This window comes from Enhydra lutris, unplaced genomic scaffold (genome assembly GCF_002288905.1).
Source record: "Enhydra lutris kenyoni isolate GAN:26980312 unplaced genomic scaffold, ASM228890v2 scaffoldscaffold20, whole genome shotgun sequence".
NCBI lineage: Eukaryota > Metazoa > Chordata > Mammalia > Carnivora > Mustelidae > Enhydra > Enhydra lutris.
Window position 1 is genome coordinate 9425081 of NW_019154104.1, and position 14667 is coordinate 9439747.

At 40.9% G+C, this 14667-nt stretch overlaps 1 protein-coding gene across 1 annotated transcript; it reads right to left on the bottom strand.

Moving 5' to 3' along the window:
- Positions 1-3410: 3410 nt before the first annotated feature.
- On the bottom strand, positions 3411-6368 carry LOC111148668 (fibronectin leucine rich transmembrane protein 2). Its single transcript, XM_022505437.1, has one exon. The coding sequence runs from the start codon at positions 6301-6303 to the stop codon at positions 4321-4323; it is 1983 nt and encodes a 660-aa protein (XP_022361145.1). The 5' UTR covers positions 6304-6368; the 3' UTR covers positions 3411-4320.
- Between the last annotated feature and the right edge of the window lie 8299 nt (positions 6369-14667).

The following is a 14667-nucleotide window of genomic DNA, read 5'->3' on the forward strand; positions in this document are numbered from 1 at the left end:
CCAGAAGCAAATCAACGTATGGTTCAAACAATAACAAATCACTGGAATTAACTTTCAGGAAATATATACTGGTCCTAGGAGGAACAGACAGTGGCAACAGCTTCACCTTACCTCAAAAAGGTTATAAATCTTACAACCTATGGATATCTTTATAAATGCCTCTGGGTGTGCATTTGTGTGTGTGTGTGCACACGCACGTGTGTGTTTCATACTCGTTTAAAAATGTCTGTTGCAATGGCCTTGCTTTGTGCTCTTCGGTGAATGTGCCGCTAGAAAAAGAAAAATGATAGCACAAGACTCTGATCCATTTGTTACAACAACAGTATCATACATGTACAAATCTTTCTCCCCACAATCTGTGACAAACATCCCCGTTGCCAGTAATTGTCTTTTGACCCTGCTGAAGAAATCAGAGAAGGATGTAAGCTACGGCTTTCTTCATTAGTATTCTGACTGAAAAAAAAAAACAAAAACAAAAACAAAAAACAAACAAACAAAATCAGGCCAGTTTTGACTACGATTAAGAACTAGGAGAGTGTTTTGTTTCATGTTTGTATCTCTTCCCCTTTGGGGCACAAAGAAACTGCTTTGCTTTCCCATGAAGCAGGAAAATCATGGGCAAAACCATTCTTCTCATGTTCTAAAGTAATGTCTTCTTGTTGTAGGTTCAAGAAAAATGCTATACGCAAAGATGGCAATGGAAATGAACCACTTCATGGTCAAAAGTTGCACTGAGCTCTCCAGCTGAGGTTCCCCAGACTAGTGCAGCAACTGTTCCCTGTAAGTTGTGTTTGGACTGGTTGTCCTGCTGGCCGCGTGCAGAGCAGGTTTTCCACAAAGGGGAAGTATTGTGATCTTGTGAAATGACTTAGACCATCATGATCTGCACTCATAGGAAATGGGGACTTAGAATTAGCTATTTCATTAATAATTTTGCCAGACTAGTCACATTACAGGTTTTTTGTTTTTGTTTTTGTTTTTGCCTCAGGGAACATATCTAATATATTTTCAACAAGCATCCAGATAATTAGAAATTGCATTATTTCTCATGGGATGGAATGTGTTCCACTTCTTACACAGGGAAACACACTTTTTGTCTCTGTCCGTGGTTGTGCATTGCAATGACTGTTAATGCATTTGAGAGTTTTGTGGGAAGCCCAGAGCCTCTCTCTATTCAAGCACGTCTCCCCAAACAAATAGGTATTAGTGACAACCCTGGGTATGAATAACGATCCATAATATCTGTGTGATCATGGCTATATCTTTTCCTTTTAGAATTTCCTTTGCACAGTGACAGTCCCCTAGCTCTGAAAGTGGCTGCGTATTATCTGATCATCTTGTTTGGTCAAACAGCGTCAAGCTCTTTATAAGCCAGTCCGTTGTGTATGGCTTTGTTCACGGACTGGGCCTGCACCTTCAACTGTGACTCTTGACTAATCTCAAAATACAAAACAATGACAGCAAAAGAGGCTCGAATACAGAGTAGAACACATTCCTGTGACTGCAAATGCCAGTCAAACCCTAATCCAACACCTATGGTTGGTTATTCAGCAGTTTTCCTAAGACACATAAAACATTACAAATACAGTGATGTGCTTTCTATCCTGGTATAAGCGAGAGCCCCAGGTATGCCATGACAAATGACACATTGATATGAATTTTAGCAGTCTCTGCCATATTGTGTGCAAGAGCAAAGTGAAGCCTATAACTACATTCTATCTCTTCAGGAACATCTTCTAGCAAAGGAACCACTTCAAGTGACTAGGTCTTCATTGTACCAGTTAAGCCCCAAATAATTTTATGAATCCCATAAGACGTCATAGAAACCTCTCCAACATTGGTCTTCTTGGCCCAAAGCAAAAATGTCTCAGCAGCCAAATACCACGCTAGGGTTATACACACAATAGAAATAAGTGAAAATGATTATTTGTGGATAAGAGAGAAAAAAACCCTCAAAAGTCCAAGTACCATCATTTCAACACATTGTTTTATCTACACAGCCAAGGGGAAGAGGACAGTGGAAGGGAATTATCCAGGTAAGTACACAAAACCCCATGTCATTGTCCTGAATGTTACATGGCTTACCGTTTACACTGATCATCTTCACAGACTGTCTTGTCCCTTTGCTGTGTGGAATTAGATTTAAAATAGCAACAGCCAAAATTTGCTAGCTAATAGACTAAAAGGGAAACCTAAGTCACTTTAGAATTAATTCAAATTAATTCGTAGCTAATTTCAGCTCAACTCTCTGCAGTTTTGATTCTTGCTTCTACAACATTATAACTTCAGTTATATTTTCTGCTTATTCTGAGGGACAAGGGAGATTAAAACATATAAGTTGGGGGTACATTATTAAAGAAAATAAAGCTCTTACTATAAAGAAAAACTTGCATAGCATTTTATACCTAAACTCTTACAAAGAAGACACATCACAGTTCTATTTTGTTAAAAGTGAGAGAGAGAGAGAGAGAAAGCGAAAATGATTGTGACATTAACTTCATAGGTCCCTAAAAAATGGCCAGCGGTAAAGGAAATATGCAACATAGGATGAAATTTGATTTTATAAGGAATTTTCCAAGGGTGTGTGTATTTTAGATAATGTATGCGATCGATAGCCCTTCTACATCTAAGGGATGAAAAGGAGTAAATTATACATACTTTGTGAAGATGGGCATTGCTTCAAAAATATCTAGAATTAAACACAACATCTCTCCCTTCCCTGTGCCCTCTGCTGTATGCCCCACTCTGCCAAGATTAGGGGAACAAGCTCACACTCCCTGACTTGTTCATTTTTCACGTTATCCTGTTAATAAAAGATTGATCATCCCTCCATGGTTCCCAAACAAGAGGGACATCCAAGACTGAAAAGGAATAAATGAAATTTCAAAACTGGAACACTGGTCAAAGTCAGTTCAAAGTGGAAGCTCAGTATTGCTTTAAAAAAAAAAAAAAACCATCCAGCTTTGATGTGTCCCCATAGAATTATTAACACTGAAAATTAGTATACATTTTAAAGTGTTTAAGTATATATGGATATTTTGTGCAACCAAAACTGTCATCTAAAATTTTCTTTCAAATTTTAAGCAGAGTGGGAAAAAAATCAAACAAATGTAGCATAAATAGCTAATTACGAAAATATATGTGAGGTGATTGGAAGACAAATTTGCGAGGGGATAAAGGTATTAATGCAAGCTATTTCAACATGATATGTGTTAACACAGTCATTTGATAAAGTATAGCAGAAACACTCATGACTTGTTTTTGTCTAAATGGTATCAATAGTTTTTAAATAACAAGTTCAGTATATTCCAAACACTAACCTCTTGTTGGTCTAAATATCAGGTTGACATAGCTGCAGTGAATCTACCCAAATAATTCTCATTATCAAAAATAATTCCATTCAATATAATTCTTCCCATTATTTTATTAGCCTCTTCTAAAAAAGTATTCTAGAATATATCTCTGTTGAATGTGATTCAACCTGACATATAATTTGAATAGTAACACTTTTAAAGGGAGTTTTCTTGCTGGAACATCCTACCTGTCCCTGCAGATGACTGAAATCAGACTCAGGTCTCTAACTCTGTTATCATATAGGGTCAGGGAAGCATGAGGAGTGATTTTTAAGCTCCCGGTCAGAAAGCCAACACCCGAGTTTGAAGTTCTTTTCCGAAATGTCATTTGCTGGGTTCTGCCGGGTTGGGTTAACTTATCTTACAGGAACGGGCTTCCTCATGATGCTTTTCTCTATTTCCTGCTTTGGGTCAACTCAGGGTAGCTACCTCCTTTCTTCTATTTGGAGATTTTTAACTTCTCTTCCAGACTAGGAAGGGCAGAAATAGCATGAAGGTATCTGGGCCATTTCTTGTTTCACCCCCATCACTTAGCCTACCCTGATGAGCTCTTCTAATCTGCCCTTTCATGTAACCACCGGCCGACGGTAAGAAAGGAATTTACTCTGACAGCTTCCACAGCAAAAATGGTTAATGTGCCTCATGAGGAAGAATCACTCCGTCTTTTGCCTTGGCGTTGGGTTCTCCTTGTACAACCCTGTACAGTACTTCAGCGACTATTTTTTTTTTTAAGATTTAAAAAGCAAAGAGTTACAAAACTGTTTGTAATTAACTTGAAATAGAAAAGATAGCACTTTTTTTTTTTAAATCCCATGATATAGTACACCGTATAAATTACAGAGTATTCAAATGCACAAATGCATCTGGGTAACATTTATCAAATGTAATTCGCGCGTCTCTAGGTGCGCACACGTGTGTGTTCTGGAGAGTCTCACCGTCCGCCTTCCTAACGCCGGGGCTCTGGCTGTCACGTGTGGCAGTGCTCCAGATCTGGAACGCCGCTGTTGCAGTATCGCATGTTGTTGGCGATATGGCAGTCTGTGTAATTAATGCCCCCATTCGGGGTGTAAATGGGCTGCAGTCTGAAATCTCCTTTAAGGAGCTGATCGTTATTTAAGGAGACGATCTGAAAGCTGGTTTCGGTCATCTCCAGGATGGAATTGTCCTTCTTGGTGCCGGCCTCGCAATAGTCATCTTTCCGCCGACCTCGGTTGTACTTCCACTTCTGGGACGTGTAGCGTCCCTTTTTGTGCATGCGCCAGCAAAACACGCTGAGCAAGACCACGAGCACGAATATCACTGCCCCCCCGATCAGGCCGGCCAGCAGAAAAGGGGAGCCCATGCTGTGGGAAGTCGTCTGCTCGTGGCTGGAAGCAGTGTTGCTGCCGTTGTTCAAATAGGAGGCGTGGGTGGTGGCCTCAGAGCAAATGGTATCTTCCACAGCTCGGTAGTTAAAAGCATCCAGGGGCACCAAACAAATCCGGTAGGTGGATCTGGGCTCTAGGTTCACCAGGCTCAAGTGCTGCTTCTCACCGCTGACAATGCGTTCCTGGACGATGCCGCCCACCAAACTGTGGCCCATTTTCACCCACGTGAGTTTGTATGCCATCACCGTGAAGAGAGAGAGCCAGCTGACTTGAATGGACGTGTCGTTCACAAAATGGATAGAGAGCTGGATCCGTTCAGAAATTGGCGGGGTCGCTCTTTCCCTGCCGTCCCAGTCAGGAATGGTGGGCAGCCGGGAGGTGGTGGGAGTCAGGGGGGTATTGCTTCTGCTGGGGGTTGGGGCAGAGAAGGGGGGGGGCTGAGTTGTTGGAGAGGCTGTACTTGGGGCCGGGGTGAAGACGGGCAGCCCAGGGGTCGTGGTGGGGCACGACAAAAGATTCATATTCAGCTCCCTGACGGCCATCCCCCGGACTTGCTCGGGCCCCTGGCACATGAAACCTCGCACGTTGAGAGATGAAGGGATGTATCTGAGCCATTCTGTGACCCATTTAATGCTGCAGTCACAAAACCAGGGGTTATTCCGAGCAGTGAGCTGCTTCAGGTTGGAGAGATTATCAAAGACCCCTTGAGTCAACACACGCAGCTGGTTGTTGGATATATCCAGCCGTTCCAGCTTGCGCAGGTTTGAGAAGGCTGTCAGAGGGATGTGGTTGATCTGGTTGTCCTGCAGGTAGAGCTTGATCAGATGTGTACCTGGGAGATCGGGAGGGGGGTGGGAGAGGGAATTCCGCACGATGGAAAATTCCTTGAGCTTGGTGAGGTGGCTGAAGGTGCCCTCGGCGATGCCCTTGTTGGTCAGGAGGTTGCCATCCACGATCAGACGCTCCAAGCTTGTGAGGTTCTGAAAGGCCATGTCTGATATGACAGCGATTCGATTTTCATCCACTCTCAGCTCTTGCAAATCCACAGGAAGCCCCACAGGCACACTGCTCAGGTGATTCTTGGATAGAAACAACAGTTTGAGGCTAATAGCCTCCCGGAAGGCCCCGTCCTCCACCCCCACTGTGGATATCGAGTTGTCATCCAAGTGAAGCTCCTCGAGCTTCAAGAGCTGGGCCAGAGCAGCCCGTGAAATGGTCTGAATGTTGTTTTCCTGCAAATGGAGAACTCTGACGTTCTTGGGAAGGTTCATAGGGAATTCATCCAGTTGGTTGCCATAAAGGTAGACCGTGTGCACGGACCGGACGTTGTGCAGTTCTGCAGGAAATCCAGCATTATTAATTTGGTTGTTGTGGAGGTAGAGTACGGTTACGCCCTCCGGGATCCCAAGAGGCACTGAGGTCAAGCTTCGCTCATTACAGTAGACAAAGTTCCTATCGCAGCGGCACACGCTAGGGCACGCCAAGATTTCTGACACTTGTGAGTAGAGCCCCAAGGAGATAAGAAGCCAAGATTTCAGGAAAAAAGCCCTATGGTTGGGCCACTGTGTGGTCTGTAGGCCCATTTCTGAAGTACAGAAACAAAATACAAGGTGGTAGGGAAACTAAAAAGAGAAGAAAAAGAAAATTATATATATATATAGCAAAACCAAAGTGATTGGACAGGGTTCTGTTAAAGTCCAGAACTCCAAGTAGAGGAAAAGTCTTGAAGGCCTGTGGTAAAAGAATTCTCCTATGGTCTCTGGTTTTATCAGCCTGTGTTGTCTTCTTTGTTATTGTCCTCCATGTGAAAAAAAAAAAAAAAAAAAAATTCAATAGGGAGAATTTTCACACACAGGTAATGAGTGAAGCCAAGTTTTCAGCAGTCACCAGGGGCCCAGCTGGGCAGGCAGAACTGGAACTCCCTTCTCGTACTGTAGATCAGGTCAGCGTTGATCAGACTCTGAACTTCTTGGTTAAACTCAATCTGCAACCTGTTGTAGGAAAGCAAAGAGAAAAAAGTCAGCTAAGGTCCTAATGGATGAAGGGCTAATCTGATTCTTTGCCCTTCAAAAACTGGGACCAAGTGACCAGAGAGGCAGGAGCTGGCTTAAAGTGATGTTTTAAGTAACAATAATTTGGTTGAAAAGGTATTCAAGAAGGGAACATGATTCAATGTTGCCTCTCACCCTCAGGGGTCACCCTGTGAAATTTACATCCCCATCAGTACCTTCTCTTACATATTCATTTGCATAACCAAATAGAAAAGAACAAGGCTCACTGTTGAATACACTGAATCAATCCTGATGATCACCTACAAACCAACTGGTCACATCTTGTTTCAAGACGGCACAAGCGACTGAGTAATTAATACAATTTGAGGGCAAACACATGAAACCCTTTCTAGTTATAAATAAACAAAGGCAAGACAGGGACTGATGAAGTCCTTTAAAAAGATGTGTCCTTTTGATATGATGCTAAATGAAATAAAGTCAGAGAAAGTAAAATACCATATGATCACTCATATGTGGAATTTAAGAAATAAAATAGATGAACATTGGGGAAGGGAAGGAAAATGAAACAGGAGGAAAATTGAGAGGGAGGCAAAACATGAGAAATGCTGAAGTCTAGGAAACAAACAAGGTTACAGGACGGGAGGTGGGTGGGGTGATGTGATAACTGGGCGATGGGCATTAAGGAAGGCACGTAATGGAAAGAGCACTGGGTATTACATGCAGTTGATGGATCACTAAATTCTACCTCTGAAACTAATTTAAAAAATAAAATAAAATAAAAAGATGTGTCCTTTTGATCTGACATTGTGAGGGAGAGGGATAAAAGTAACACACAGAAGCATGCATGAAGGCAGAGAGAAGATTTCTCTTTTCTTCCCCACTTTTTGCCTCTTTTCATCTTCACTCTTTTCCAAAATAGTTTACGCTTGAGTTACCAAGGAGAACGACTAGGCTCCAGTCCATGATAACATTTCTATTTATTCCCCCTTTCGGGACCTCCACGTACAGATGCCACGTACAGATGAGATACACCCTTCCAATCTCCTTGAGAGCTGCCAAGCTCATGACTGGGAATAAGTTATTTTTCAACTCTACCACCTTCCTCTCCTCTGTGAGGGCTTTTTTTCTACTTTTCAAGAAGAACCTTCAGCAGACTTTGAAATGATAGCACACCCGGCTGGGGAAGTAAAGGCAAATGATGCCTTCCTGCTCTGTGTGTTCTGTCTGTTTTTAGATCAGAGAGGTAAAGCAGTTAATTGAACGGTGCCAGATTTGATTTCCTTACAAAATAAGCTAACATGACAGGACATGGCAAGCTATGAGTTTCTTAATTCTCACCAACAGACAGAAACTCAAAACAACTTATATCTAGAAGCACAGAGGAACTACTTGAAATTGTTCCCTTAGTTATCTTTAGAAACATAATTTTAAAAAGAAAAAAAAAAACACTGTAAATGCTGTTTAAGTGTCAAGGATATTGTAAATTTGTTCCACAACTTAAAAAAAAAAAATTGTGAACACCTAAAAAAAAAAAAAGCCTCTGGTGACCTGAAACAGCAAAATGCATGTCTTACTATTCAAAAGCTTTTAAAGGGAAAGGGGTGGGATAGGGAATGTTTGTCCAGGCAAAAACTGCCTAAGCTATGATACTGCATGTAAAAACCAAACATAATTTAATTTGTTAAGACTTAAAAATATACGTTTCACCACTAGACAGGAGCCATCCCCCTGCTCCAGCAAAAATCTCCCTATCTGCTTAAAGAATAATTTATAATACAAATGGGATAGTACAGGAAAAATGAGTTTAATGTCATCAGCCTGATGTCATCCTTAGCTCAGATTTCAAATTTTAAAGCCATCTCAGTGTTCCCCAATAGCTTGCTATTGGAAGGTGATCCTGGTCCAGGAATGTGAACTCAAGCTGGGAAGTTGCTGGAAAAGCAGAATCTGCATGTTAGCAAAAACCTAGGATGTGCATGTTAACATCTGAGAGGCATTCCCTAAACACAGTAACATCTTATTTAATCATTCAAACGTTTTATTTTATTAACTATAAAACAAATGCAAGAGCATATCAAATAACTCTTAAGGAAGAGGAAAAGCATAAGGCATATTGATCACTTTGGTCCCCAGGAGATAGTCTCAAATTGTATCTTCTACATAAATGACGTCTTGTAGAAGGAGCAGTAGTGCAATGACATACCATACACTTGGCCTCAACATACCCTTGAAAATGTATGTATGAGTGACAAGCACTAAAGCCCAGTAGAAGCTTAAAAAGTTTTTTTGTAATCAGGGAAGCCCACTTGATACAGCAGGATTTATTTAAGAACAAACATTTGTTTGGTGCCATTAGCATTTACTCTTCACAGGAGGTAGGAAAGTGAGACCCATAGAACAGAACCTAACCCAGTTCTGAGTATTCCACAGGAATCTTCGACATGGGATGCCAGCACAGAATAAATAGAATCTTCGGAGAGAAAAACAGCTGCTCCAGAGTTCTAAGTTCCTAAGCAAAAAGAATGGATGTTTCTTAACTACGTTTATAGCCAAGTTTTAGGGCCCTGGAAACAAGGAGCTAGTACTTGAGGATGATCTAAGTTACTTAGAAAAGTCATCACGTGACAACCGCAAAGCAATAATCACTGGGAGGTAACAAAGTACTCAGGTTTTGGACCTGGAAACTATCATGCTCCCAAATTACACATTTTCCATTTGTCTGCACCTCGTCTTCTGTACGGAAGGGGAAAAGCCCCACCCACCCCCCTCACCGTTTGCCCCAGGCCTTGCTCTCTTGCTGACAGACTCTACTTAGGAGTGCTTCTTTTGTAATTATGTAAGAGGAGGATGTGGTCCTGAAGAAATCCTCTAATAGGATTACTTCGGACAAACTGTCATGGTTTATCCACCTTAACAGAAGAAAAGTCCCATCAAGATCACAATACGTTAATCAGCTATGACAACTTCAGTTCTGAATGAAAACAAACTCTCAGGGTTTTCTTGGAATTTCTTGAGAATCCCACAAAATTACAGCAAACAGCAGATTTGTTGTAATCCTTGCATCGATGACAGCCTATATATGTCAGTCAATATACTGTATCTTTGTTCAAATTAGTGCAAGTGTAAAATTACAAACATCTAGGCAATAATGACTTTTTTTTTTTTTTTCATTGAAGTAGGCTAAAATTTCTTCTATATTTTCAGGCTAATTCGTATGTAATACTGAGAGCAGAAATGCTTTCAGACCTTAAGCTGAAGACTCTATTCATAAAAGAAAGATGGGATCCAGAGGGAGACAAAGTACAAGAGACTCAATCTCAGGAACAAACTGACGGTTGCTGGGGAGTGGGGGATAGGGATGGGGGCGCTGGGTTATGGACATTGGGGAGGGTATGTACAATGGTGAGTGCTGTGAATTGTGTAAGACTGATGTTTCATAGACCTGTACCCCTGAAGCAAATAATACATTATATGTTAATTTAAGAAAAAAAAATAAGAAAAATAAAAGGAGAAAAAAAAAAAAAGGAAAAAAGAAAGCCTTATAGTAGAATGGTCAAACGCATAGCCCCCCAGTTCTTGTCCCACTCCTGACAAGGAGTAGCCTCAGGATCTTGACCTTTGACACCTTCCTTCCCTCACCTGAAAGATTAGGATAATAAATAGCTCCTATCTCGTAGTATTCTTGAGAGAATTAAATAAGATAGTATTTGCAGAAAGTTTTCATGATGTCTGACACAGGCAAGATCATAATAAATAAAAACTATTATTCTCTCCCTAATTATGGTTATTTATGTTGTCCAAAGAGGTGAACTCCAACATGTACTGCAAAATAAAATCACCTTGAACCTGCTAAGTTCTATGCCTTTCCATATACTCCAGAATTTCTCAAACTCAGCACTATTGACATTTTGGGCTGGATAATTCTGTGTGAGGCTGCCATGAACATCCAAAAATGTTTCCAGTCACACTGTCATATGTCCCCTGGGGTGACAAAATCACCCCCAGCTACGAACCACTGACCCACAGCATCTTATAAGTGCCTTAGAAGATTAGCATTATTATTCTAATTTTATAGAAGAAATTGAGCATAGATTTCAAATAAATAGAAGCTAAAAATGCTTCTTGTAATGGACACCAAAAAAACCCATGAAAACGTAACATGTTTTTCATTCATTTATTCAACCAATATTTCTTGGGCACTAGAATGAGAATACAGTCTGAGGCGGAGCTAATGTGGGTTTTGGCTTCATGTGCTTGACTAAAGTCAGTGAGGGGAGAGAAATTAATAAGCAGGGAATTACGGTACTATGTAAAGTATCCCACTCTTAGGGTATCAGAGAATTACGGTACTGCATAAAGAGCTCTAACCTAGTCCCTGGGGTATCAGGAAAAACGCTGCAGGACAGAGATTGTCTCTGTGCTGGTCTGAAGGCTAAAAAATTGCAAGCAAGGGAAGAGATTCCAGAAGTTCTGCACATGGACCCAAGCTGGTTGTAACAGGGATCAAAAGGTGAAAGCCAGTCCAGCCGAGAGAAGAAATAAAACTTGGACAGCACGTTCTCCCAACTCTGCCTGCTTCTCACTTGAGGAGTCCTACTTCCAGAAGATAATAAACAAACCTATGTTTCAAGTTCACTGGCCATTTCCATTTATAAGTCTCTAAATATTGGGAATAAAAGATTTTGCTTACAAGCTGAGTTTCAAATATCGAGGGCAAAAATTGGTTTTTGTTTGGTTGATTTTGTTTCTCCTTTCCTATTTGTTTGAATATTGCACTGAATATGCTTCCTTTCCAGGAAAACTAGAGATTGTAAAGAATGGTTTAATGGAAGATGCTAAGGAAAAACAGGAATTTTCACTGAAAATAGAAAACACAGTTTCCAAAGGCTGAGTATAAATCAACATGGAACAGATGCTCTTTGGAGACTCCAAGAACCTGGCCCTGCCATTCTGTTAAAGCTGACCGTAATGGCAACAGTTATTCTGGGCTACTTTACTCTAATTTAACTCTTTTCATAGGAACTGAGACTCAAAGCGTATAAATCACGTAAAAGCTTTCAGCAAAGTGTTTCCCTCCCAGTGCTGCCTAAGAAGACTTTTTTTTTTTTAATTAATTCCAGGAGCCTGTATTCCAGGAGCGCTTAATAAACTCAGACTATAAAAATCATAGTACAGAAAATAAGAATTGTCAATAAGCACTGCCGATTACATAATATAATGACACCAGGACAAACCCAATAAAATCTTAACGGTCTCAGCATTGGCTGGATTGTGACAAGACAGCCCCGTGCATGAAAGGCTATGAATGAGAAAGCTAACCCAAAGAGGGATTCTCTACAAAAGTTTCCCTGGGTACCTGGGACTTAGCACTTCTGGAGTTAGACACTTTGTGCTTAAAATCAGACACACAGGTGCAGAATCCATAGTCTCAACTATACTACGAGTGTCTCTGTTACAATCTGGAAACACTAAAACAATTTATAGATCTTGTGCACATTTCCACATTCCGGAAGATAGGTTATAAATACTGTTCTTACAACAGTCAGGAGAGTTCTATAGTTAGCGGGCCAAGATGTGGGGATTAGCAGAGGAATTTGGGGAAAAATATAACAATAGTCGCCCCTAACTTGAAGCCATTTTTTCATCTCATTCACTGACACTTAACCAAGCCCCTTGAAGTTTCTCATTAGATGAACATTTTTATTTGCTGAAAGAAAGAAGGGAAGAGGGAGAGGAGGGAGAGGAGGAGGAAAAGAGGAAAGGAAGGAAAGGAAACACTTTATATAAACAGCTGACAATTCCCTGGCTCCAGTCAGTCTAGAATTGAAAACATTAAAATTGGACCAAAAAAAAAAAAAAAAAAAAAAAGCTATTCTCCTGGCAAGCATAAAATTCTCTAACACATTTGAAGAGTTGTTCCCACATGGCTTCCAATGCAGTTGGTTCAAATAATAAGTTTAGAACAAGCAACCAGTGTTAAAAACTCACGGGCATAAACTTTGAGGACACATGCTTTACGGTCACTGGCTGTTCTTCACCCGCTACAGAGCTCCCACTGGCCAGTTCTCGGTTCCACCAACATCCTCATATCTGGATGCAAGACTGGGGCTTCATGATGTTTAAACTTGGGGTGAACAGACACTAATAGAGAAGAATTCTACTGAGATAGGACCAAGAGGACTAAAGAAAAGAAACAAATATACAGTCCATAGAGGATGGACCCCCTAGAGCCCATATCTATTTATTTTTCAATTCATTTCCAAAGAAGGTAGTTCGCTCAATTATACATTCATTCATTTGCTCAAACAAATGTATACTGAGAACCTCACGTTTCAAGCAAGGAAAACAGCTGGTTTCAGAGGCTCTTCTCTCTGAGAGGACTTTGCCCCAGCATCTGATTCAGAGATTCTCCAACCCCAGGGGTCATCAAAAACCCTAGGGAAAGATGGTGAAAAAAGGAGGTTTCTAGGTAAATCCTACAGATGTTTGGTTTGATAGGTCTTCAAAGAAGGCTGTGCATGTGCCTTTTGTCAATATTCTCCAGAGGGATCTGATGATCAACCACGTTAGGGTTTGACTGCCCAAATACCCGCTATAAGGGCATGGAGACAACTGGTTTTTCTCTTTTTCTGGATCAAATTGACTTGTGAGAGGTGGAGCAGTAGCTGTGGTGGCCTGGCAAAAGCAAAGGGTTTGGGGTAAGTTAGAGTTTGGTTTTGACCTCAGCTTAGCCACTCCTCCAAAGCATGACAATAGGCACTTGACTTAACCTCCCTCTCTTTGTTCATCTCAAGAGGGGATAACAAGGCATGCTCACAAAATCCTTGGGAAGACTAGAGGTCACACATATGAAGTAACTAAGAATACCAAGTATTGGTATTAGCCCAATTAGTTAGCCCACCAACTGTGCTGGGCTCTGGTGACAGGTGACTCAGACAGTTTTCTGACTTGCCAGTGGTGTTAACCTGGGCGAATCACTTCCCCTCCCTTGTTAACTGATTTGTCAAATGGAGAAATTGGTAGTATAATTTTCTCACAGTTGTTAGGCTGCAAATCATTTCAAGTATAATCAAACATGTGGAAAACATCCGCTCATTATGTGTTGGCCATTCCCATTTTTAGCTTTAAAAACCAGCAGCAATAGCAAAATGCCTCCTGCTCAGGGAGCTTTTGTCCTGAATTTAGTAGAGAGTTGGTTCTTTTGAATCCATCAAATTTTACTTTCCCCTTTTGTTTACTGATCATAGTTCTTTCCTTTGGAGATATACACATACATCTTCCCACCCATCAACACAGCAAATATGTGGAGACATGTACTGGGTCTCTCAGATCTTCTCCTTTCCTATGTAAATGTCCCATTTCTTTCCTTTGCTTCAGAATCTTAGCAATGCTGGTGCCTCCATTTCTTGATATGTGCTGTCTGGAATGGAAAACAAGACTCATGTGGTAAAACCAGCACCACGTACAGCATAGCAAACCCATGGGGAGTACCCACTCCCTGCCAGGCATAGACCCGGTTACTAGAAAGATATCTATGGCACAGGCTCCATGTTTGAGTATCTGTTCACATCAGATCAAATAACTCTTTGCATGAAGCTCTTTATAATTCTAAAAAGCATTTTAATATGTTTCATTTCTTGTAATCCCACAACAACCCATAGGAGATAGGCATATCAACCTCAAATGAAGTCTACAGAGATGAAGTAGCCATATTGATGGAATGAACAGAGGATGGTATTATAAATTTTCCCTAAGAAAATACTAGCTACTGGCATGATTTTATGAATGGCCTTAGTTATGATGGTATTAAAACCAACATGCACTTTCCTGTAAAAACAAAAACCTCTCCCTACTGATTAAATATACAAAACTATCAGTGGCCTGGCATCTGAAGTGAATAAAACTTCCAAAATGGACTGATGCATAAATAAAGGG